We start from the raw sequence: 27,135 nt of genomic DNA on the forward strand, positions 1-27,135 counted from the left end.
AAACCAAAATAATGAATAATGATTAAGGAAACGTAAGCTTAAAATTAAAGATTAAGGTTAAATAGGATAACATATGATTAAGTGGTAGTGTTCATAAAACAAGCGTCATGGGGGTTCTAATTCATCTCCATGTGTAATTGTACTCCTAAACCCAACTCTAAAAATAACTAACCAAGTTGTTGTTCTTTAGAAGAACTTAAAATCAATTTAGAACCTCGTCGAATAAAACAACTTTTAATAGGTAGCAATTGCACTTTATAAAAAGAGATTGGTGGAGACTTTCAAAATATTCCAAGTCGAAGTGGATGGTTTCTCGGACTCGCACATAACGATAGTTTGGCGACTCCACTGGGGCAATTCAAGAGTCGAGTCAAAAAATAATCATAAGTTATCTTAAACCTTAATTAATTGATGATGTTTTATTTCCTTAATCTTAAATAATATTTTTTTTATATTTTATTCATTTTCTTTGTGATTGCATATAGCTCATTGTTATTTATTTATTTATTGCTTTTAATAATAATTTTGGTCCATTTCCTCACACACATGACATATTACATTCATGCATAAACCTTCTACCCGAGTTATGGCCTCATTAGGAGGGGGTTAAGTAGCTATACTCTCGTGAGGTGATAACCTCCGTATGGGCTAGTGAAACACTCTCGTTCAGATTAAACCTAGTTTATTTGAAGTTTGTAATCTGTGAGGACCCGAGTGCCTTACTAGTCCAAATGGGACAACAGCGATGAACAATTTGGGAACTTTTAGCTTTAAGTGAAACCGAACGTAGCATGTAAAGAATTGTGAGGAGCCATCCCATAGGTAGAGTTGTACCGAACTTCTCATGAAGAGTGCATGTTAATTTAGGACACATGAAGGAACAATTTTGTCCTAGTAACCTTTTTTTGATCAAACAAAATAACACATGTCAAAGTGACCATTTTTTATAAAAAAAAAAACGAAAGAAGAATTTTCTTTGTTTTCTTTTACTATCTTATTAAAAAAAAGGAAAGAAACAAGATTTTTAACATTCATTATTTTTCTATTTCTAGAAGATTTTTCTCTTTTAGTTTCAAAATTTCAAAAAAATAGTTTTCTCTCTTTTCTTCTAAAAAAACAAAAGAGAAAAAGAGAAAGGATTTTTTTTGTTAAAAAAACAACAAAAATATGAAGAAAGGAAACAAAAAGAGATAGGTATTTCTTTAGAGTGAGGTCTTTTCAAAAAAAGAAAAAAGAAAAAAAAAGTCTTTAGTTCTTTCTTCCATAAAAATGAAAGAGAAGAAAAAAAGAGAAAAGCTTTCTCTCTTACAAAAAATAAATGAGGAAGGAAAAAGAGAAAATGATGTTTTCTTTTGTGTCTTCCTTTCTCTGAAAAGGAACAAAAAAATAAAAACAAATGGGTTTTTCATTTATGCAACCAAAAGAGAGGAAAAAAAAAAGTTCTCCATTTCTTCCATTTTCTTAAAAAACAGCAAAAGGGAGGGATTTTCTACTTCATACTGTACATGATTTTCAATAATGTGATCACCATTTCACTTCATATCATCCATACATCAAGGTAGCATAGCATTTCATGCATACATGCATATATCGTATTTTCATCTACATGCAATCATCCCATGTTTATTCTAATAAAAAAGAACCACATAATGTTATTAGCTTTGAAAGAAAGAAAACAAATCCACTTTAATGGTAAACATTTAGGAAATTTTTAGTGAAATTGAAATTTTCTTTTCTAATTGTTTTTTGGTTTGAGTCAAAGGGGCTAAAAGATATGGAACATCAATTGAAAGTAAGGATAAGTGCACTAGAGTGCAATCAAGAAGAGTTTGGACATGATCTTTGAAAGATGAAAAGACAGATTGTCAAACTAATAGAGATGGTTGAAGGTCTTAACAAAGCCAAAGGAATTAGTCATCATGAATCCTCCTCACTTCAAAGTAAACCTTACCTCCAACAATCACTAAATGAAAATCAATGGATCCTTGACGAGTCCAACACTTCACCTAGTGGCCCTAGTAAGGATCAAAGTTTGGAAAAGGTCATGAAGGGGATGGGCGAGCTAAATACATAGATGTTTGAATTGAAGAGCCTCGTGTCCACAAGAAGACCTCTAGATCTTACACAACCTTCAAACAGTGATTAGCAATCAAGCACATACCATAAACCTACCACGTTTAGACCAATTTTTCTACCTATGAACACTAATCTATGTCTAGATTTACACCCCTGCCCAAGCATCTTTCGACCACCTTTTTAACAAGTTCTTCAAACTTAACTACATGCACCATTGTCAACCACCACTACTTTTAGTTGGGGCATCATTCAAAAACAAACTAACAAGAAAAAACAATTTGACCCCATTCTTGTTACCTACGAAGAATTGTTTCATCAATTAGTTCATGATCGTCTCATTGTCGTTATACCTTTGGAGCCTTACCCGAAGTGGTATAACCCGAACACAAGGTGTGATTATCATGGCGGAGCTATTGGACATTCCATTAAAAATTGTGTTGCTTTCAAGTATCAGGTGCAACCATTAATAGATGCCAAGTGGTTTGATCCAGCAAAGATTGTCGGGCGTGGTTATGGGGAGCACAATTAAGTGTTAGGATGGAAAAAAAATTGACTACAATATGATTTCTTTTTTCTAATAAAGGCTTTTTAAGACTTTAGGGCATTTAATGTTTAGCCATAGTAATGTTTAACTTTTTTTTTGAATATTGTAAGAATCTATTTATGTTAGTAAATAATTATGTGAAAATAAATATGTGTACGGTTATGATTGAAAGCATTTTCATGGATTGAATTGAATGTATTGATGTTGACTTTTGTAGTTTGTTCAAATCTCTTATAAATTTTGTTTCATAATAACACAGAAAAAGATTTAAAAATAGAAAAAGATTTAAATAAAAGAAAAAAAAGAAATGGAAAAGAGTTGGTTTGGAAAAATAAATGGTTACACAACTTAAGTTTTGTTGTAATCTCATTATGCATAAAAAGTGCCCCAAATCATTCACCATCCATTGACTCATACATACATGAAATCATCCCGTCACGCATTCAAGTATCCATTGATTTTGACACACATGCATTCATCAGTCATCCACCTTTTTGTAAGAAGCATCATTGGACTCTACTACATTCAATGAAAAGAGAGGCAACAATGTTGTTGATTTGATAAGATAAAATATCTCTTTCTAAGTCTTTTATGAAGAAGGAATATATTTATAAAGATCTTCAGTAAGGTATAATTAGTCACTCAGTTTAATTTGTTTCCAAATTGTGAAAAGATAAAAGCTCAAGGAAGTCCACTTACCATTTGTGTGATATACAGACTCAAGTTAGAATCATGGGAGATAATAAATCAAAACGGATGGACAAGGTTGAGAAGAGTCTGGAAAAGATAAGGGAACAATTGACAAAGTTAATGGTGATGATGATTTCCAGTAAAGGGAAATGTTTTTGACGGATCTTCAAGTTCGTAAGATTGGAGCCAATTGTCGGTGCAAAAGTAATCTATGTCGATTCTGAGGGTAAATTTTTCCAACTTGATTCTTGTACTTGACTTAGATGACCCTAAAAAGTAACGAAAATAGAAAGTAGATTCGTCCGAGTCAAAGAAAGAATTTGAAATGTAACAAAAGCATGACCTTTTAGAGGAGAGCCTATGTTAGACCTTTTGATTCGTCCGAGTCAAGGAAAATTGAAGCAATAGATATCTACGGTTCTATTGATGCAATAGTCTTATGTTTGGTACCTGATATGATTATCCCACTTAAATTTAAAGTCCCAAATTTTGAGAAATATGATGAAACCAAATGCCTAAAAGCCTATATTACTATGTATTGTCAGAAGATGGCTACCCATGCACATGATGATAAACTCTTGATTCATTATTTCTAAGACAGCCTAACAAAGTCTGTAGCTAGGTGGTATGTTCAATTGGATAAGAATCACATTAGTTCTTGGAAAGATCCTGTGAAAGCATTCCTAGTCCAATACAAACATGTCACAAACATGGCCTCAAATAGGCTTTCTCTGCAAAACATGGAAAAGAGAGACACTAAGAGTTTTAAGGAATATGCTGAAAGATGGAAAGATGTTGTGACACAGGTTCAACCATTTCTCACTGAAAAGGAAACAATAGTGTTATTTATGAATGCTCTACAACAACCATATTATGATAAACTAATAGGCAATGCCGCCAAGAACTTTACCGACATAATAATTTCAGGAGAGATGATTGCAAATGCAATTAAGAAAGGCAAAATTTGAGAGAACAATGTTAATAAAATGAAAAATGTAATGCATCAAGGAAAATGAAAGAAAAGGGATAATTTATTACATGCTAAGAGTAGCAGTCATGGACACTTGACAATGCCTATCCATAATCTTTTGCCTCTGCTAATAGAAAATCAATATCTTAGTCATATGCCAATGAAGATAGTTTTGAACCCATTAATAAGGAATTATGACTTGAATGCCAACTATGACTATCATATGAGAGTAATTGGACACTTGACAAAAAAATGTAGGCAACTGAAAAAGAAATTCAAAATCTCATCAAGGACAACACCTTGCCTCTTGAGCATATGGAACATTGGAAATCGGCTTTACAATAAATTGAACTCTTGTTGAAAAATTGAAGAAAAATCTCAAGTCTTAAACATATTGCTTGTAAGGAAGATGGATGATTTAAAGTTTTTGGTTTGTATTCATGTGCATGGTATGAGTAGAATTTGGTTAAGGAATATAAACTTCAAATTTTGTAATTAAAGCTTTAATGTTTTTGTTGGATTGAAATTTTAAAGTTTTATACTTACTTTGCAAAATTATGTGATGCAATTGATTTAACAAAGGTTCGTATAACTTGCTTTCCAAGATCTTAAAAAAACTGATAAAAAAGGTCAAAAAGAAAAAAATATTTTTGACAATAAAGCGTGAACATGATCTCAAAAGAATTGATGTTTACTGTTTGGAATGAACCTATTTTACAAACATTCTTAAACCATTTCTCCATTTTAGCTTTTAAATTATTATAGTGTAGATTATGACAAAATGACCAAATTTGCTTGAGCATTATTTGAGTGATCCTTGACAAGTTCTTGAAATGAGTTAGCTATTGTGTATTTGTTTTTACATAGTTACAAGCTTAACTCTTTAAGTTATTGAACTATATCTATAAGCTTGTATGACTTAGTTGTATAAGTGCTTATGATTCCTCATTCATTCAAGTCTAATTTAAAGATTAAAAGAACATCTTGAAATTGTTTTTTGCGCACATATTAAGGGGGAGTAATCCCTCACCTGCACATAGATATAAACTATAAACATAGACATTGCACTCTTAATCTAGGAGTGTTTGGTCATCATAAAAAATAAAAGAGAGAATGTTGACTCCATGTGTTTTTGATGATAACAAAACATTTCATTCATTAGTATTTAATTATAGTATTTAAGTGTGCAGGAGAAAACTTAAATTCTTTAACTTATTTGTTGTTTGAAAACAAGTTAAGAAGCTTGCTCATCTATGAGATCAGTTAATCAGTTAAATAAGCAAAGAAGATAAAGCTCAATGGGGACAAATTAGTTTTAATTGATTAACAAGAAGACTTATTCAGTTAAGGGAACATTGGTGCTACATTAAAGCCAGACAGAAAATTCTGAATTAGTTGGCATAAGGCTTAATTGATTAAGAGGGTACTGGATTCAAAAATAAAAGCATGTTAACTGGTTAACCAAAGGAGTTAATTAGTTAAAGTTTAGATTTGAAGCACTAAGAAGTGACAAAATTCAAATTCAAAGTGAGGTTGACCGTTAAAGGGCGTCAAATAAAGAGTTTCAACTTCGAAGAATTTTTAATTAGTTGAAGCCCACTTTAATCAATTAAGGTTGAAATGAGAGAAACTTCAATTAGTTAAAAGGGAAGACTAACTAATTAGAAGAAAGCTGATGGACAATCATAGTTGAAGAAGTCTAAAAATAGAAACTTTTTAATCAGTTAAAGTCACCTCTAACTAGTTAATACTATGAAGCAGACTATTAGACAAAGAGGCTTTAACTAGTTAACACTCACCTTTAATCGATTAAATAGTTATTGCCAACAATTTGAAAAGAGCCACTAGAAGACAAAAAAATAGCTATTTTTGACCCAAAATTGTTTTTAACGGCAATAAACAACCCTCCAAGCATTTAAAGAGTTTCAAACAGTTAGAAATCAAGAGAGAACCATCCAAGAGCAAGATTAGAGCCAAAAAAGGTTAGAAAGTTCTCTTTTCAAGTGTGCTTCACTCTTATCTTTGTAAAAATATTTTGTGCTTAACTTTGTACATCTTAGATTAGCTAGGTGATCAATTGTACTTCAATTTTTCTATATTTCTTGTTTACTTAGAGTGTGCGAGGCACTCTAAAGGGTTTACTAAGCTTAGGAAAGCTTAAGGATTGTTGTAAGGGTTTAAAGTTTAGAAACTCACCTTGCAAAAACTTGGTGGAAGCTGTTAATTCTACTAGTTTTAGTGAAGTTAGGTTAAAAAACCTTGATTGGGAATATCAAGGTAGTGGATGTAGGTCAAGTGGACCGAACCACTATAAATATTGTGTTTTACCCACTTCTCTTAACCTTCTCCTTACTTGGTGCCTTTCAACCTTAAGAGGTTTTAAACTTTCCATTCCAAAACTGTTCAAGTGTTTTTTGAATTTAAGAGTTTCCTTCAAAATATTTTTAGTGCTATTCACACCTCACTTAACATTCCTTTTGGGACTAACACTCTAAACACCACTAACATTGATTAGTTGAATATAAGTCACTTGAGAGCTTGAATATAAATAAAAGTGAAGGTCTCGAACTTTCATTAATCTTATTCTAGACGACGATGATCTTCATTTAGGCAATGATCAATGTGATAAGTAGTTGACTTGCAAAATTTCTTTGTTTTATATTTTTTTAAAAAAAAGTAAATCAGCAGTCTCATAAATAATCTGAGTCTGGTCCTTTGATAAGTGTCAAGATTGTGCTAAAGCTTCAAAACTAAAAATATGCTAAAACCACTCACATTCTTTCAATTCGATAACAAATGTGAACCCTTCAACCTATTGTCTAAAGTTATCCTTCACCCATATTTTGGTGCAAAATTACCAAAAGAACAAAGTTACTGAATACCTCCAAGACACCCTAGCTTAAAAAATTGCCCTTTCCCTCTCTCACTTGGTAAAGATAATATAAACAATTCTTGCCAAGAAAATGTAGACACCTCTAAAATAAAAAAAATGATAATAAAATATAAAATATAAAATAAAATAATAAAATTAAAAAAAAAAAAAGAGGAATGGTTGGGCGTATGCCCAGCCATCCCTTCCCCAGCCACCATGAGTGATGGGGCTCTGGCTACCAACTCCTTGGTGCCAGAACCCCATTGTCGAGTTGTCCAAATTTTTGGACAACCCAGCTTTTAAAGATTTACCTGCAAAAAAAAAAAAAAAGGGATCCTGAGCAACCCACAAAATCAAAAATCCCTTGGTAGCATTCAACAACCAAAAAATCCCGAGGAACTTAAAAAAACTAGCAACATCAAAAAAACCAAAAAAGCCTAGTCTACCAGCCAGAAACAACCACAAATCCTCAACAAAAAATTAAAAAAAAATCATCAAAAATGTGCAATAGGGGAGGAGAGTAGTTGATTTTTGTTTTGAGGGAACTTTTAGCTGATTTTTAGGGAGATTGAGAGGGTTTCTGGGGCGGTTGTTTTGGGAGGTGTTTTGGGCTGTGGGTATCCCGATCGGGAGAAAGGAGAGAAAGAAAAGGAAAAGGAGAATGAGAAGGAAAGAAAAAAAAGAGAGAAAAGGAGAGAAGAAACCAGCGGGGAGAAAGAAAGAGAAAGAGGGAGGAGAAAAAGAAAAAAGAAAGAAAAAAGAAAAAAGAGCAAAAAAAAAAAAACAAAAGAAGCAGCTCTTTAACGACACCTTTTTGGAATAATTTCAAGGCACCAAACGGTGCATGTTGCTGCATCTTGGGTGGTCTACCAAGGTCCACACGGTTATCTTTTTTTGGGCTATTCTAAGCTTACACAAGGTAAGTTTCAGCTTGCAAGCTTTTTACTTTGATGTGATCTTTTTGTTTATTATGATGACCCAATTAATTATGCTAAAAATATATTATTAAGAGCATAGACTTAATTTAATTAGGATCAAAAATATATTATGTAGAGATTATGTGATATTTTAAAGTAGAAAAATAACAACAAAAAATATAAAGTGGTAAATTAAAGGATGGGTAAATATTTGATAAAAAAATAGATATAAACAAATATTTGAACAAAAAATAAGAATAATAATAAAAAGAGACGATAATGGTCATAACAGTAAATATATATATATAATTGGGATCAATATTAATATTTAGGAGAGTTCCTAGGGTTGGTCTAAAAAATCAATAAATAAATAGAAATAAAAATAAAATAAAAAAACATGATGTAAATACAAGTATTATAAAAAATGAAATGGTTATTTGAGTGATTTCACCTAAAAAGGGCAAAGAGTTGCCTCTTTTGGGTGGGTTACTTAGGTGCGGAGTTCGAGACAGATTTTCACCGAAGCGTCAAGATAAATCCGAACTCTAAACTTCAATACCCGTTAAGTCAAATTATCGTTGTTAAAAAATAAATTTACATAATGTTGCATTTGAATTAATATAATTAGTTAATTAGCATAAATAAATAATAAAGGTAATTTAATCGTTTAAAAATTAATTAATTATTTATTTGATAAGCTTTATAATCAAGTAAAATATTAATCAACAACGTTAATTAAAGGATATTGATTTAAGTAGAAAACAAAAAAAATAAATAATCCATGAAGAAAAATAATAAATAATAATAAACATATAAACAAAATGATAAATTATTAAACAAACGCGTGCATATAGATATCATCATTTTATCCTGTCATAGCACGCCACATTTATCTTGCAAATGGTGCGGGAGTTTCGATGATGGGATTTTCCCGAAAAACTTGTAGAGACAAGTTTTTTCGAGGATATCTCTAGGTGAGGAAAATTTCGAGACTTCACCAAAGCTTTGGGATGGTCTTCGAATAATTTTTCAATAAAAGACTGCCAACCCCATTATTTAAAATAAACAAGTCATGACATCATTTTACACTTGCATCATGTGCATACGTAAAACCAAATAAAAAAATCAGTTGGCCAATTTAATAAAAAATTAGTTAATAAGCAGGGATTAAATCAAAAGTAGGCTATAATAGGATAACTTAAGATTAAATGGTACCGTTCGTGGAACGGGCGCCACGGAGGTGCTGACCCTTCTCCGTGCGTAACCGCACTCCGAACCCATCTAAAAAAAATGTGGATCAGTTTTCGTTCTTTCGACGGACTTAAATTTAATTTAGGACTTCGTCGATTAGAATCGGATTAATAGGTGACCAATCACACTTAGATAAAAAAAAGATTGGTAGCGACTCCTAACCAATTTAATTTTCGCCCGCGTCTAGCAGTCGGGTTCTCGGACCCGCACGTTACGACAGAAAAGTTGATCATGATAAAAGATTCTTATGTGAGATCTTTGAACGCTTCAAAAAAGTCTTTGTTGTTTAGAATTGTCACTTCAGTCTTCATTTTAGTGGCTGATTGTATCCCTTAGCTACCAGCCAAGCTTTATACCTCTCAACATCACCATGTTCATTTAGTTTCACTTTATAAACCCACTTTCATCCTATCACATGAGAATTTGTAGGCCAAGGTACAATACTCTATGTGCCATTATCCTGCACAACTTCAGCTCAACTGCCATTGCATCACTCCAATGAGACTGATTAGTTGCTCGAAGGTAAGTGTTTGGCTCATGAACTTTTGACAATGAGATAGTAAATGCTTTCTGTTCTGGTGAGAGTTTATCAGCAAATAAGTGTTTAGATATAGGATGTGTAGTGACAATGTTTGAATGTGATGGTAGGTTAACATCATAGGCTTCTAAGTATTTACGAAGATGTTTAAGTCTAGTACTTTTCCCAATTGGCAAATTTGTATATCTGTCATCACTTTCATTGTTATCTACATTAGATATTAAGTCAACTGTAGTAGGCATGCTAACTGTCATAGGTGAATCATGTGCGAATTCATTTAAGGTTGATGTAATAGGTGTTTGTGGACTTGGCATAGGTGGAAGTGAGTGATTCTCAACAAGCACTTGGTCTTGGTTTTGAAAATTTTCACGATATGAATAAAAAAATCAAGATATTTAGATACAGATTAGGTGTATGAGAAAATGCATCTTCCTACATACCATGCTGCATAGACTGAAATGGAAATATTTCTATTATTATTTATATTTTTTTAGTTTTTTCAATTAATTGCTCATATATTTTAAGTTTCTATAAATTTTCTGTTTTAAATCTCTACGAATCATCAACCATATTCTTTTTTTTTTGTTATATATGTTATATCTCCTACTTGTCATAGTTTTTTTCCTGTTATGTGGATTTTATTTTTAATGATTTTAATTTTTGAAAATTAAAAAATTAATTATTGTGTATGTAATTCTCAAATACAAGTTCAAGTGTTGCATTATTGGTTGTTGTTTAAAATTTCACTAATATATTATTTTTTATTAATCCTAATTATATAAGAAAAAATTATCTTGAGTATATGTTTTTAATGTGCTTTACGTTTTATATTTAGTTGAAAGGAAATTATCTTGAGTATAACAAGAAATTATTAATTCTATATATAATATTTAACTATTTATATTTTATGCATTATGGTTTAATATTTAGTATTATAAACTTAAATATAATAAAATAAGAATATTAGATGTTGACTACATTAATTTTTTTAGTCGTTTATATCGATAAAGACAAGACTTCGAAACAAAATGAAAAATAAGTTTCTTACAAATAATTTAATTATTTATATTTAAAAAGATATTATCATCATTGAACAAAACTTTCTTAGAGTACTATTATACATTTTTTTTTGTTTTTTTAGTTACATGTTATATAAAATTATTATCTATTTTAAATCTTTTGATTATTAATTATTAAGTTCAATATATTAATTTTAAAAATTTTTAACTTCTATTTTTCTTAACTTTTAACCCCCTTAATAAAAATTAACTAGCTCCGCCCTGCCTTTAATCCTATTCAGCAATCTCTTTTTTTGTTGAAAAATATCGCCAAACTCATCCTGACTCCACTTCTTCAAAGCGGCGGTAGTAGAAGTAATAGATTGTAAAAGGGAATCACCTTACGTTCAGGCAGAACAAAGCACTTTCTCAAAATTCTGATGTGTCAACGAAGCCGCTTGATATCTGAATGGCTTATTTTGCTTAGGCAAGGTGGGGTAGTCATAGAAAAGTGAAAAAGCACTGGATGATGATTTGAGCTCAGGCAAGGCAGATTTACTGTTTTGGCTTCTGGCAGCTTTTCTTGAGCATGACAATTAATCAGCACCCTATCTAATCTTTCTCTGATAACTACTTTCCCATTCATTTTCCAAACCCAAGTAAACCTGGCACCAATGGCCACCATATCTAACAACCCACATTCCTCCCATCGATCCATGAATTTTTGGGCCCTGTTAACACTAAATAACGAACCACCGCTTTTCTCTTCTACACGGGCAATGTCATTAAAATCACCTATCACCACCCAAGGCAGATTTAGCATAGAAGAGAAACTTTTAAGATCATTTTAGAAAGCCTCCTTATACTTGCAATGGGGTTGAACATAAAAACAAGATAAAACCCAAGAGAGATTTGACTCTTGAATTAATACATGGACAGCTTGTCTATTTAATTGAATAAGTTGCAAATTGGTTTGATCCTTTTTTTAGAGCACAAGGATGCCACCTAAATAACCAGTCGATAGAACCACAGATAACCCATCAAAGCCAATTTTCTTTGCAAAAGTCGAAACTAAACCTTCTTCCCCACATTTAATTTCCAACAACACAAGTATTTTTGGATCATAAGTCCTCACTAACTCCTTACAATTCCTGCGACACTTATTGGAAAAACCTCTACAATTCCAGGATAAAACCTTCATTAAAAAATATAAGAAAAATTATCAATGTTGCTAGTAAACCTAGCTCCTCCCATTAGAATCAGATTCTGGAATGTCCACGTCCACATTATTATAACAATCAACCATATTATTATCTAAATTTGTCGAACCCTTATTGACATCAGTCTTTGACAAAAGTCTTAATTCAGGAGGGTCTAATTGATGATGAGTCCGACAAAAGAACCAGGATAAAAACTTGATGACTCTGGAGGATCTAACTCAGGAGGCTTATCAAGCACCATTAGGCTCGCTTCCTTTGCCTGAACTGGAAGCCTATTACCTAGTTTTGCTTGGGCTCCCAAAATACATAATATTTTCTTTAGACTTACCTGTATGAGTTTTAAAAGCAGTAATCTAACTAGTGACTTCATCAACTCAACCAGCGTCTTCTTTACATTATCTAAACTTGCCAATTATGACTTGCCCTAATGATTTTTTTTCCGAAAAATTTTAAGATATCAAGCAGCAATTTGTCAACAGCTTTTGTCATTATTGTGACGCGACAAGACCCACCGTTGCATAGCATTGTCTAACGTCAAATTACATAAAGAGTTGGAACATCCAAGAACTCGGTAAAATGTTTAATATTACCTCCGTGAAAATGTTGTTAAAAGATAAATTAATATTAGAATATAATTCAATTTCGTATAAACTTGGGAAAGAGTTGTATTTCAATTTCGTATAAATTTGGATTTAATTAGGTCTCACACAGTACAGTGGTATGTCAATTCCTAAGAAACTGTCTTTTAGATGGCCAATGCTTTCTCGACGTGTTTCAAATAACTAGTGGCTATTTACCCTCTGCTAACATTTTCTGGAGAAAGTGACATCTCAACTCTCATCATTAATTTTTGTTTATTTTCTTCCTACATATTTATATGGTGCATTAATTAATTAAGGACGAACAAGCTACGTTGCAAAACCAAGACTCATCATCATAATAAAATCGTAAATTTCTCTTGTCTATCACTCGTTAAATATCTACTTGATTTTCTTTTATTTTTATTTTTACTATTTGTTTTTATTTATATTAATATCTAAATTTAATGTTACAGAATCAAGTGATATCAATTCCGTTAATAAAATTACATAAACTTTTAATAGATTTGTTTAATAACATCTAAAAAATAAATATATTAATCACTTGACTTTTTAAATATATTATTTTTAAATTATTTTTTATTCATTTAACATGCACAACATGCACAATTTTTTTAAATATTACAGTTCCTTCTCCTAGTTATCAACATGCACTAAACATATTAGGTAGATCTACACTCATCTTTTCTAATGAATTTGCAGAGTGATTCGTTTTCCGGTAATTTTTTTTTTAGTATGATTTTAAAGTCTTAGTTAGTGATAAGAAATGAAGTTTTGTTTGATTTCAACCTAATTATATCAAACCATATTCATTTTGAGAATGGCTGATGAATTAATAAATATATTATCGAATCTTACACATGGATTTATAATGTTTTTTAGTATTGATTTTTATTATGTTTGATTGATACTTTTAATATTTGTCTTTATGTTTTTATGAAAATAAATAAATTAGCAATTGAGAACATGTGAATTCCTATAAATAATAAATTGATTTGTAAACTTCGTAATTTTAGTGTTTAAATAAAAAATATAGAAAAATAAAATATTAAAAAATATGTCTTCCCTATTTAGAGTATACATTTTCCATCTTCCCCCCAACTGCTTTCCAGCTAGCATTGCTATATCCATGTTTGGGAAGAACAAAAAAACAAAATTGTTAGGCTACAATTTAAAGAAAAAAAATGGATCGATTATTTTAAATTTTATTTTGAAAAATAAATGATTTATATATATATATATATATATAGATATATATTGTGTAATAATCCTACACAAATCTTCATATATATTTTATCCTCATTATACTTTCAAATTGCTTAAAAAACTACATTAATAATGATAAATAGATAAAAATTTATTTTTTTATATTCATATTTGTGTATGTTTAAAAATATTCTGATTTGTTACTTTAAAAATGTAAACTGTCTTCCGTCAAAAACATTGTCTTTGCATGCAAATGATAATAAACATTGTCGTACATATGTTGTTAGTAGTTCACACTCCTAACCAAAGGCAGCCTTCCTTTATTAAACCATATTCATTTGGATATGGCTGGATACCAAAAATGTTGTCCTTGCATGCAAAAGATAGTAAATATTGTCGTGCAGATGTTCTTTAGTAGTTCACACACCTAAACCAAAGGCAGCCTTCATTTTTTTGCCAAACTTTTAGTATTCCTTAAATGAACAATTACGGTTTTGGAAACATGGGAAATTGAACTGTAACTACTCTTTAGGTCGTTTTGACATTTTAATCCCCGTAGACTAATATTCTTATTTTCCTCACTTTTTACTTAAGGTTGGAGACGTAAATCTTGATTTCTTATCTGTTTATTGCAATTATTTGGGTTTGTAAAATTCAAAGTTACATGAAGACTGACAAAGCAGTTTGGCCCGATTTTAAATATCTCCCGCCCTCCTCCAATGATATGCCAAACGCCTCGTACCCTCGAAGTCAATATAAATCGGAGGTTTTGTTCATCAAGAAGCTTAACGTATACAACCTGCCATCTTTTTTCTTCTTAATTATCAGCCATAAAATTTAGTTAAATAAGCCTAGTTCTTGCTATTTAACAGTCAAGACCGCACATATTCATTCCTCTGCGAAAAGAAAGAAAAAGAAAGGCCCTGGGAGAATGTGGAGGCTTAAGATAGGAGAAGGTGGCAATGATCCATATTTATACAGTACCAACAATTACTTGGGGAGACAGACGTGGGAGTTTGATCCTAATGCTGGCACGCCTGAAGAGCGAGCTGAGGTTGAAGAAGTTCGTCAGAATTACTACAACAATAGGAAACATGTCCGGCCCAGTTCTGACCTCCTTTGGCAGATTCAGGTATAAATAAGTTTTAAAAAGGAAAATTAGAATATAAATCTTAAATAGAAGTGATCAGTCTAAAGTTTTAAATTATTATTAAACAACATTAAAGCATGCAAAATTTTTGGTTATTAATATATTTTTTTCATCTAGTAAATGCATGAAGTGTACTTACATATAGTTTGTTTCTAGGGTAAATACTCTCATCTCTTTAACTTTTAATTATAATTTTATACAGGTCTATTAGTTTTCAAAATAGACAATCTTCCCTAAAAGTGTAAACACCGTTAACAAAATATATAAAATGATTAAAATGCCCATTTTTCTTTCTCTCATTTTTTTTTCTCTCAAACAATATGGCCAACCAGCGACCGACCAACCAGCTCACAGTAGGTGCTCTCCAAGGGACGGGAGCAGTAGATCTGGTGCTTCCGTGAATTTTTTTTTAAAAAAAAAGTTTATATAATATAATTTTTAAAATTAATAAAAAATAAAATTATCTTTTTAATATTGTCACGTCATCAAACTAACGGAAACATTAACAGTTGACTAACGGCTAAACCTATATGTCTAGTAGAAACTATTTTTTAAGACGAAGTGTCCATTTTTTGACTCACTCAAAATTTCAATCAAAAATTAAAAAGATTGAAGTATTTTACCCTTATTTCTATGATTTTGAAAAGATATATACCAAGCTATGTGTGGTCTTTTTTGAGGGGGCAAAATAGTTGGTTGATCTTTCCTTAGCTAGCTCCAATTGTGCTCATGCGGCTAGCTTGCAACACTTTTTCCTTTGAGGAAAATTTGTTTGGAAACCCTTCCCGTTTGAGGCAATTGAAAATTATTTATCAAAATTTTCTTGCTACAATCTAAACTGGAAACTAGTAATAATAACATCCATTTACTATTTGATTGTATTTTTAAGAGTTACTGAAGTACTACTAAATTAAAATTAAAAATTTCTTTCACTTAGAATAAATGACTCACTAAGTACTAATTTTGAGTTCTATATAAAATTTTGAGTAATTCAAGTTTTATAACCAAAAAGCTAAAAATATCCATTTGTTTTAAATCTATTTTTTGTTCTATTTTCTTTCTATTTAAGTGCATGTTTGGCCTAACTTTTTTTCAACTTATCTATCTCTTAAAAGCAAAAGTCAAGCCAAATATGATCTTTTGATAAACTCTTAAAAAAAAACAGTATTTTTTTAAGAATAAAATTTTAAGAAAAAGAGCTTAAAAAAAGGCTCCAAGGAAGAGCTTTTTCTTCTCTTCTTTTAGAAATACAAAAAAAATTTTATTTTTGTTCCAAAAATATCCTCATTTGTTAAAAATAATTACAATATCACCCTCTCAAAAAAAATACATTCTATGATAATTTTAACAAAAATTATAACTTATAAAAAAGAACTTATAAAAAAAATTTACCAAACAATTTTAGCTTAATTTTAAAAACTATTATTTTTTATAAGAGCTTCATAATAGTTTTAAGTTAAAAAAAAGTTAGGCCAAACAGGCTCTAAGAAATTTGATTGTTTTCCGTTGACTACCATACGTAGAGTGTTGGTGTTTAAATTTATGATTACGGCTTCGATTGATAAGGTATTACCCCCTTCATCCTAAACTTAAGTAAAGTGTCAAATGAGAAGAAAGAAGTAAAGATTTGTAAGATAAATGGGATATATATAAACAGAAAAAGGGTGAATTAGAATATAAAAAGATGAGAAGTTCTGGTGAGGTGTGGATCACAAAATTAGTCAAAAGCACAAATTGAGGAAAAGGATGAGGAAGTACTCATAGTTACGAGAGGCAAAAAGTAAGGAAAAAGAAATAACAAAATAATTGCATAATAGTGTCATAAAAGGTGACAGACAGGGGCGGAGGGTAAGCCAACTTGATTGTAGATTAATTTGTCTTATTTTGATTTTTTTAGTTTCTACAGTAACTATAGATAGAGCTTTTTTAGTAATAAAAATTATGAAAATAAGACTCCGAACAAAATAGGTTATGAGTTTCTTGCAGATAATTTAATTGTTTATATTAAAAACGATATTGCTAGTCTTTTCAGTACAGAGTCAATAATTGATAAATTTGAATTTAAGAAATATAGTCGAGCACAATTTTCTTAAATAACTATTATAAGTTTTTTTTTAGTTTTTTTATTTACATGTTATATAAAATTATTGTCTATTATGTATTTTTTTATTATTGGTTAAATTCAACATATTAGTCTTAAAAATTTTTATTTTTTTTTTTTTTTTTTGTCTTTGGTCCCCCCAACAAAAATTGGCTAGCTTTGCCTTTGGTGACAGACATACTTTTCATGTCAATAAATATTTAATAAGAGAAATTAATGTCTTATACTGCTAGAATAAATGCATATTGTCAAGTAATCACTACCTTAATTGAATAAGATGTGTATAAATGCAATGTGGTCGACAGAAAGAAATAAAAACATCAATACATGGACATGTTTGAACACTGGAAAATATTAAGAATTTAGTTTGGGAAAAGTGAAAGTACATTCCTCTTTCTCAGCTGACACTGATTACGGCATATGATGAAAATTTCATATTATATATTGTTGAAGAATATTTTCCATGTGTTGGAGTTGCCTTTTCTTTTTACTTTCATTTCTTCGATGAGCGCAGTCCTTAAAAGAGAAGAACTTCAAACAAACAATTCCCCCAGTAAAGATTAAGGACGGTGAGCAAATCACATGTGAAACAGCTACAGCTGCATTAAGGAGAGGTGTTCATTTATTGTCAGCCCTGCAAGCAAGTGATGGCCACTGGCCTGCTGAGAATTCTGGTCCAATGTTCTTTTTTCCTCCTTTGGTGACTACTCAATTCACTTCTCTTTTCTCTTCGGGTTTCATTTCTTTAAGGATATGCTTGATTCCCAATATAGAATAAAAGAAAAATAAAATAGTTATTTCATAAAAATAGAATAAAAGAGGAATAACTATTATATAGTTAGTTTATGGGAATGAAATAGCATATGAATTATTATTATAATTTATTCTAATAATTGGTTGGTGGGAATATTTTTAAAAATAATTAAGGAATACGTGGTAAATGATAAAAATATCTTTTAATAAAATTAAAAAGTTTATTTTGTTAAAAGATAAAAATACTCTAATAATAGGTAATAAAATCAAAATGCCTTTTACAATATTAAATAATATTTTCACCACAATACAAACATATTTTTATTATAATTTAATAATATTTTGTATTAGAAGATAATTAAACCTTTTATTATAATTAAATAATATTTAATACTAAAAGACAAAATATATTCTTTATTAAATTTAAATAAAAATAAATAATTTTCTATATTATATTTATTATAGTCCAATAATAATATTAAATAATATTTTTTATAATATTTATTATAACTAAATAATATAAATACATTAAATGATATTTAAATATTTTTGTTTTCTATTTTTTTTAAAAAATGAAGTAAAAAATTTCGTGTTTTTGTAAAGTGAAGGAGAGCGGCAGTAGCTGGAAGCTCCAAAAATGGAATTGCTTTAGAGAGGAGTGAGCAATAGAGAAAAAAAAGAATGAGTTTAGTATTATTTTATAAAGTAAGTTTTGAAATTGTAAAGGGATATTTTTAACTAATCAATTTTTTTCTTATTTCTAAAAATTTGTAGTCATTATCAAGGTCTCTGGGAATGGTCATTTCATTAAATCAAATGTAACTTTATCTTAAGAATAAAAATAAGAGGGAATGAATATTCAATTCCCCCAACCAAGCATACCATAAGAGTTTTTTAAGAATTTTGACAATAGTTTAAGGGTACATATCCATTCCTGATTACTTTTAAGTTAATTTATGCAATGACCACGTTCTAAAATTAAACTGCAGGCCATGGCTTTGTACATAACAGGGCATATTGACACTGTGTTCCCTGCAGAGCATCGCAAAGAAATCCTCCGATACATATACTGTCATCAGGTACATGACTGATTGGTTAAATTAACGGGAACAAGGCCTAGATTTTCGCGTCTTCTTCTCTAATTTATTTGTTTTACCTTTCGTTTCAACCGTCTTGCTTAAACGTAATCATCCATTTCAAGTTCATGAATGTACGTTATTTGTTGTAGAACGAAGACGGTGGTTGGGGATTACACATAGAGGGTCACAGCATCATGTTTAGCACTGCTCTCAACTACATTTGCATGCGTTTGCTTGGAGAAGGGCCTGATGGCGGCCAAGACAACGCTTGTAAGAGAGCACGAAAATGGATTCTTGACCGTGGTGGTGTAACAAAAATACCGTCTTGGGGAAAGACGTGGCTTTCGGTATATGACATTTACTTGTCATAAATATTTTTGCTTCTAGAAAACCAGAAATATTAACTAAAATTTGTTTCAAATGATTATTCTTTGTTGGAGATACTTGGTCTGTTTGACTGGTCTGGCTGCCATCCCATGCCCCCAGAGTTTTGGGTCCTTCCTTCCTATTTTCCCATTCATGCAGGTTCGAAAAATGTTTCTTTGTTAGTGATCAAATATGCATCCTCATCATTAGAAAGAGTTGCTTTCATCTTCCTCCTGGAAATTATCTGCATACAGATTATAATTAAGATTATATTGGTTATTTGATTGCACTCTGCACAACCGGCTTTAAATAAGTATATTATTGGCTCCACACCTTGATATTAAAATTTGATTGCCTTATTTTGTGATTAATACAGCAAAAATGTGGTGTTACTGTCGCATTACGTACTTGCCTATGTCGTATTTATATGGGAAAAAATTTGTTGGTCCAATCACACCTCTCATACTACAGTTGAGAGAAGAACTCCACATTGAACCATATCATAAAATTAATTGGAGGCAAAAGCGCCATTTATGTGCAGAGGTGTGTGTACGAGACTCGCTATATAACTAAGAACTTTTATGCACATCATACAATCACATTATTTTCTCAAGAAATCCTCACATTTGGGATGATTATATATGGGAAATTTTCATTGCAGGAGGATCTTTACTATCCCCATACTGTGTTACAAATCTTATTATGGGGCAGTCTTTACACATTTACAGAGCCTCTCCTTTCTCGATGGCCCCTTAACAAGTTGAGAGAAAGGGCTCTTCAGATAACAATGGACCACATTCATTATGAAGACGAATGCAGTCGGTACATTACCATTGGATGCGTGGAGAAGGTAATGGAATTTTCTAGTACTATATATGAAAATGACCAATTGAGTATGGAAATTTGGATAATTTTATTTGTTGATCCATATGCTACTTGGATCATAAAAGCAGCCCTTATGCATGCTTGCTTGTTGGCTGGAGAATCCCACTGGGGATTATTTTAAAAAGCACCTTGCTAGGATTGCTGACTACTTGTGGGTTGGAGAAGATGGAATGAAAATGCAGGTTAGTGAAAATTTTCTCTGGCTGAAACTTGCAAAAGAATCAGCCTTGACTTGATTGTGATTCCGTAAAACTTTATTCATTTTAACTCAACTTTATACCTATGCTTGGACTTAGTAGAATGTTGTACCATAAACCATAAACTTTTTATGTGCCTTGTGGTTCTAGAATTTATCATTTGGTATGTACATGCAGAGTTTTGGAAGTCAAGTTTGGGATTCTAGTTTCGCTCTTCAAGCTTTGCTTGCTAGCGATCTTACTAACGACATCAGACCTACACTTATGAAAGGACACGACTTCCTGAAGCATTCCCAGGTTCCAATGCATAATGGTGTTTATGATTTTTTTTCCTTCTTGATTTTGTTTGGATTTACCTTTTTAACACCCCTTAAAATTTGAAGGTCAAGGATAATCCTCCCGGTGACTTTAAACGAATGTTCAGACACATTTCTAAAGGATCATGGACATTTTCTGATCAAGATCATGGATGGCAAGTTTCTGATTGCACTGCAGAAAGTTTGAAGGTAAATTGCTATTGTCCAAGGACAGTGCTAACATCCATCCCAGTTATAATGGTTAAAATTTGAACTCTAACGTCGTCTAGGGATTGTATTTTTCCAAAGAACCTAGCTAGTGGAGTTTATAGGATAAGAAAAGGTTATCTTCAATCGCACTAAATCTCTATAATGTACCAAAAATAAAATGTTCAATCACAACACTCCTGACTAGATCCTATATATTGTTTTACAGTGCTGCCTATATTTCTCAAAGATGCCACCAGAAACTGTTGGTGAGAAAATGGAACCAGAGAAATTCTATGATGCTGTCAATGTTATATTATCATTACAGGTATATTAATTGTGGCCCTTGGATTAAGCTTTACTTGGACCCTGTAGACATGGATGTAATAATTAACAGATGCAGCTAGTGTTTGGAATAGTTTAGAAACATATTTACATCCTTAAAAATGTGTTAACTATATATAAAATTCAGGAATTTCTAAAACGTGTTAAACGATAAGCTTATAATTCCCAATAGTAACTTGTGATGGAAAATGTATCCGATTCCAAATTAATTCCCAATGCTTTGACTTGGGTGACTATAATTTGATTGCAATCAGTATAAAATTGTTGCAGAGTCAGAATGGGGGTTTCTCAGGATGGGAGCCAGCAACAGCTGGATTATGGATGGAGGTAGGAACTCCAACATAAATTGAACTAGCCTCTGACCTGAGTCTTCTATTTGCAAACTTATCAAAAACTTTTGAACTTGTCTTCCATTCCAATAGATTTCTTTGACCAGTACTAATGCTTTTAATGTTATGCTCTCAGTGGCTCAATCCTGTGGAGTTTCTCGAGGATATTGTCAATGAGCATGAGTAAGCGCCTTATATTTACCGTCTTCTCTTTGTAATTCTTTATAGAGAAATGCTATTCGGTCACTCAAGAACAAATGAGGCCGAATTCGATTCGATTGACGAAAATTACTCCCGTCATTGTATCAGTCGGCTCAATTTTCAGTCTCCTACCTTTCCCACTGTATAGCACAGCCCTTGATTTATATAGCAATACCCTAGTAGACTAATAAGTAGATTATGGATTGATCCAGGTATACGGAGTGCACAGCATCAGCAATACAGGCACTAGTTCTTTTTACGAAGTCTTATCCTGGACACAGAAGAAAAGAGATTGAGAAATGCATTGCCAAAGCTGTCCAGTTTCTTGAAAACGTACAAAAGCCTGATGGTTCATGGTATGTTTTTCACTAATAACATTATCGGGTTAAATTAGGAGCATGATGAATATCAACTGCGATTGATAAGTATTGCCGTAGGTATGGTGGTTGGGGGATTTGCTTCATGTATGGGACATGGTTTGCACTAGGAGGTTTAGCTGCTGCGGGCAAGAACTACAACAATTGTCTGGCCGTGCGTAATGGACTCGATTTTCTACTTGAAACACAAACAGATGATGGTGGTTGGGGAGAGAGCTATCTTTCCTGTCCAAACAAGGTAATCCTTGTTGCCTATACAATCATATGTTTCTCCAACCTCAACCATTCACCTCATTGTTTCCCAACTTGTTTCTTTTTTACTTGTGAAAACATTTTGAACTAGGGTTACACGTACCCTCTACAAGATTGGAATCTACTACCTACAAATTAAAATTCAAGTTCAAATTCTTCTGCCTGCAGGTATATACACCTCTTGAAGGAAATAGATCAAATTTGGTGCACACTGCAATGGCCTTGATGGGTTTAATTCATGGTGGACATGTTACTTTTGTCATTTGATTAACAACTACTTGCTAATATCTTCTTAATTAAATTGCTCTTGATAAGTATATGCTTCTCACCATTTATAATAGGCAAAACGAGATCCTAATCCCCTACATCGTGCCGCAAAGCTTTTGATCAATTCTCAACTACCAGATGGTGATTTTCCCCAACAGGTAACTGAAAGGACTCTGTTTAAACTTTGAATGCACTAGTGTCAAACACTTCATCTAAGCATGAGAAACATAGCAACTTGTAAAGGAATTAGACACCTACCAGATAAGTTTGTTGTCCCTTAATTAAACCTTTAAATTTCAAATCATGCCATCTTTTCAAGATTTCAAGATAAGTTTCTTTAGAGACTTGATTCACTGATGAACTTTCCATCAGAAGTTGAAGCTAAAGCACACCCAGGAAAGAAACAGAAAGAACTCCCAAAATAAACACTCGGGCAAACACCAACAAAAAAGGCGAGGGAACATGAAATCCAGGAAATGTGCTAGTTACAAATGTTTACTTGCTAATGTTTGATACTTCTTTGCGGCAGGAAATGATGGGAGTTTTCATGAGGAATTGCATGCAACACTATGCATCCTACAGGAACACTTTCCCGACTTGGGCTCTAGCTGAATATCAAAAGCATGTTCCATTGCCTTCGAAATCCATTTGAATGAAGCAGATTATATCCAGGCAAAGACTATTATAAATAAAGTGGCTAAAACTTACTATTTAAATGTCCATGTACATAAATATGTGTGTGTGTGTGTGTATATATATATATAGAGAGAGAGAGAGAGAGCAATCCACTACAACCTTTCGTATCTTTTCATATAATTTATATTTGGTTAATCCAATCATTAGATTTTGTGCTTTATTCACATAAATTATGTATGCTAAGTTTGAAGTTAATTAAAGATGTCTAAGTAATTATTTGATACAATAGATTAAAACATAAAGTCTGCAATGAAATCAATTTACTATAACTTCTAAATCATAGAGAGCTATCTGCACACAATGTATCAAACAATTCTGTCAAATTGTAAGGCAATAATAACTACTGCAAATACAGAAAAGACTAGTTCATATGTGATACAATTGTAGTCATCACATAGCTTCGACAATGCTATTGTGCACATCAATAGTTAAATTTTAAAAAGAAAAAACTCAAATTAAATGGAGATGATCTTTCCACTTCTGTTGAAAAGCTAGCCTTTACAAAGTAAACATCCATGGCGCAAGAAAAAATTCCTTTGATTTACAGTAGGAACAGAACCACATGGCATTGTAATTTTCCTTAGAGATGGCCTTGAAAACACCATCCAAGCTACAATATCTACACTCACATTATTGCACCACCTCAAATTCATCTCTTTTAAAGCTTTGCAGTTTACAACCACACCTTCAACTCCTCTTGCAGTCACATTCAAGCAACCTTCCAAATTCAGATGTGATAGCCTACAACATCTCTTCCCAATCAAAGTCAATGCCTCATCATTAATTCCCAAACCCTCTGCCTGCAAAACCTCTAGTTTAGGAAGTTCAAAGTCTATTTCAAGATTTTTAATCCCTTCACATCTATTAATCTCCAAACACCTAATATGCAAACAACTCTTTAAAATTCCCAAGATGCCTCTTTCAGTAATATGTGAGCAATAGGTGACATCGAGTACTTCTAAATTGGGGCAAACATAGGCAGCCTTTTTTATGCATTCATCATTCAAACTGTTATTCCAAGCCAAATATAGTGACTTAACTCGAGGATTTACCACTATTTCAGTTGGAAATTCTTCCACTCCGATATTGGTTCTCTCCATATTGATAATGCTTAACAAAGGACAGTTTTTCGTAAGATTGAAGAAAGTTGAATTCGTTAACTTCGAGCATAAACTAAGGTTTGTAAAGGTTAAATTACCAAGAAACTTGGTCAATTCCATCATGGACTCATCATTGAGAAAATTTGCTCCTTCAAGATCTAAGTATGTAAGAGACTGGTATTTAGATAAGAGAAAATAAATCCCATCAAATGTATAACAAAAGCAACGAGAGAGAACAAGTTTGGTCAGTGGAAGGCATGCTTCAGCAACTAAACACAACAATTCATCAGATATAAACGAATTTGAGAGATCAAGCTCACATAAACCTCTTGCATATGCAAACGAATCCTTAAAACATAAATCTATTGAAGGAATTCCAATTCCATTCATCGAAATCGACTTCAAATTACCACTTTTAAGCATAGCCAAAGCAATTCCATTCTGGGTAATGAAATCGCAATCACGGATCCCAATTTCACTCAAAAACAAACAATTCAACGATAAACTAACAAGAGCTTGATCGGTTATAAACGGATTACCAGAAAGATCAATCTTCTGCAATCTCCTGAGCCTCGAGGCCAAGCCAAGGATCCCATAATCAGTAACCAAACCCGGAAAACTCCTTGAATCCAACGATCCATTGGGGGAAAACCCACATCCATGGTCAGGGTAGCTAATATCAACCGCTTCAAGAAAAGGGAAACAGTTCCCGATCTCAATCAAATCAGAGTCTTTCAAGTACACAATTTTTGAGCAATTCAGTTCTTTCAAATTCCTCAATTTGGAACCCAGCTGTTTCAAACCCAATAAAGGAAAACTCGTTTGGTTTGAAACGTCGAGGGATATTAAGGGCAACCCAGATTGTGAAATCTGGGAAAGAACAGAATCGAGACTGCCGTGAAAGTCACGGAAAATGATTGTGTGGAGATTTGGGAAACGGCGGAGAAGACGAGGGAGGGATTCCAAGGTTGCGTCAGTGATTGTGAGCGTGTGACGGAGATGATTGGTGATGGAGAGAAACATGTTGCAGACTAAAGAGAGAGGTTCGAAATAGCGATGGTGTTGTAATAAACTGAAAATTGATTCCCAGCATTCTTGCGGTAGTTCCATTGTCAGTTTCTTTCAGCGGGAGAGAAGACAATGGAGGAGGCCAGAGAAAGAGAAAAGAAAAGAGTGATTTTAAGCTTGGGAAGTAGCTGGACAACGGGCAAGACCAGCGAAAAGCATATGTAATGCAAGGATTCTTTTCAAAATCCAGATGATGGCTCCTATTTGAAACTTTTTCTTTTTCCGTTCCATTTGATAACTTTATTCCATAAAAAGCATCTCATTTCTTTTTCCCCCATACCCAATTAAATTTTAAATACAATAAAATAGGAAATTTTTTATTTCTTTTATTTTTGCTGCAAAATAATTTAATTGGGATTTACCTAATTCATTTTTAATTGTTCCAACAATCAAAAATAATATAATTGAAGACACATCTAGCTATTTGAGTTTAAAGTTTTATTTTCAAAGATTCTGAATTCCAATCCATTATAAACAAAATTGAATTTATAAATTAGGAAAGATTATTTCATTATCATATGAATAAAACTTTTCATATACCTCAAACATAAAAAACTTAATGCCATTTTAGACATAATATAAGTTCAATGAAAATAATTGAGGCCTTTCCTTGGCAAGTAGAGTAGGAATTTCAATTTCCTTAACATCTAAGTCTCCTATCTTATGGAATCTGTTTGTGCTTATCTAGACTGACTTTACATCCTATTCAACTTTTCCCCCTTGCACGTCTACCACTATACCAAATAAACTTGAAAGGAAGCAATTATTCTGGGGATTTTGATTTCTGATATTGAAGTTCAGTGAATAACAATCAAAGTTTTTCTTTTTAATCAAGTTATTCAAGTTCGAGCCAATTTTTTTGTTAATTTTAATAATCTACTAGCATTAATTATCGCCTCGAAATTAACACCGGATCATTCAAGTAATTTTGGATTTTAATTATTGTGTTTTTCAATTGGTGTTTAGCTTGTATGTTTTGACCTGTTAATCTACATTAGTATATTAGTAAATGTAAAGAACACATTAGTAGTATTTTTGCCAAAATGAAAGTAGAAAAATGAGAAAAAAAAAACAAATAAAGTTAGTTATCAGGACACCCTTTGTCGCATAAGTTGAAAAAAAAACGTTTTCTTTTTTTTTAAATAATAATAAAAAAAAAGACACAATCATGTCAATCAACAATGCTTTCTCCATAGAAAATAGTTCTCTTATTTTCTTGTTTTTTATTTTTTCAATTTTACGAGATTGGTTTTTTGAAACTAAGATAATTTCTCTTGCACTATAAAAAAAATTTACTTTCTTCAACGAAATTTTTTGTAAGTAAAAGTCAAAATCCATTGAAAATAAATTTTGGTAAAGAATTTTTGAGGAAAATTTCACAGGAAAATATGTCATTAAAAACCTAATCGATAATGCCAATGAATGAAATTTTGTTAGTAAAACTTTGGATTTTTCAATTGAAAATTCTATCGAAAAAGGTTTAAAAATGTCAAAAAATTGGATTAATTCATTGATAATTATACCATCAAATTAGTCACAAAAGAATAAATTTATCGAAGAAATTCTCAAGTCTCAAGCTTGGAAG

General features: G+C 31.8%; 2 protein-coding genes across 3 annotated transcripts; one reads left to right on the forward strand and one right to left on the reverse strand.

Moving 5' to 3' along the window:
- Nucleotides 1-14,812: 14,812 nt before the first annotated feature.
- LOC18595390 (beta-amyrin synthase-like) lies at nt 14,813-23,437 on the forward strand. Of its 2 annotated transcripts, none has more exons than XM_088807447.1 (18): nt 14,813-15,013; nt 17,647-17,832; nt 18,875-18,964; nt 19,114-19,311; nt 19,405-19,489; nt 19,707-19,873; nt 19,992-20,180; nt 20,284-20,397; nt 20,590-20,709; nt 20,796-20,918; nt 21,145-21,243; nt 21,531-21,587; nt 21,726-21,772; nt 22,003-22,146; nt 22,228-22,405; nt 22,588-22,668; nt 22,761-22,844; nt 23,216-23,437. In XM_088807447.1, exons 1-18 carry the CDS (start codon nt 14,813-14,815, stop codon nt 23,336-23,338), a joined length of 2,286 nt encoding a protein of 761 aa, XP_088663573.1. In that variant the 3' UTR covers nt 23,339-23,437. The 2 variants fall into 2 exon arrangements, with proteins under 2 accessions (XP_088663573.1, XP_088663574.1); XM_088807448.1 differs by having other exon boundaries at nt 21,537-21,587.
- Nucleotides 23,438-23,685: 248 nt separating this feature from the next.
- On the reverse strand, nt 23,686-25,777 carry LOC18595391 (EIN3-binding F-box protein 1-like). The gene has a single exon (XM_018123906.2). It carries the CDS (start codon nt 25,590-25,592, stop codon nt 23,874-23,876), a length of 1,719 nt encoding a protein of 572 aa, XP_017979395.1. The 5' UTR covers nt 25,593-25,777; the 3' UTR covers nt 23,686-23,873.
- Between the last annotated feature and the right edge of the window lie 1,358 nt (nt 25,778-27,135).

The sequence above is a fragment of the Theobroma cacao genome, chromosome 6 (assembly GCF_053813885.1).
Source record: "Theobroma cacao isolate CCN51 chromosome 6, ASM5381388v1, whole genome shotgun sequence".
Classification (NCBI taxonomy): Eukaryota; Viridiplantae; Streptophyta; class Magnoliopsida; order Malvales; family Malvaceae; genus Theobroma; species Theobroma cacao.

What these genes read in the sequence shown, in the direction of transcription:
- LOC18595390 (XM_088807447.1), top strand. Translation starts at nt 14,813, where the DNA reads ATGTGGAGGCTTAAGATAGGAGAAGGTGGCAATGATCCATATTTATAC. An exon ending in GGGGAAAGACGTGGCTTTCG is followed by an intron (nt 19,312 to 19,404) that starts GTATATGACATT and finishes TCTTTGTTGGAG; the next exon opens with ATACTTGGTCTGTTTGACTG. An exon ending in CTATTTTCCCATTCATGCAG is followed by an intron (nt 19,490 to 19,706) that starts GTTCGAAAAATG and finishes TGATTAATACAG; the next exon opens with CAAAAATGTGGTGTTACTGT.
- LOC18595391 (XM_018123906.2), bottom strand. Translation starts at nt 25,592, where the DNA reads ATGGAACTACCGCAAGAATGCTGGGAATCAATTTTCAGTTTATTACAA.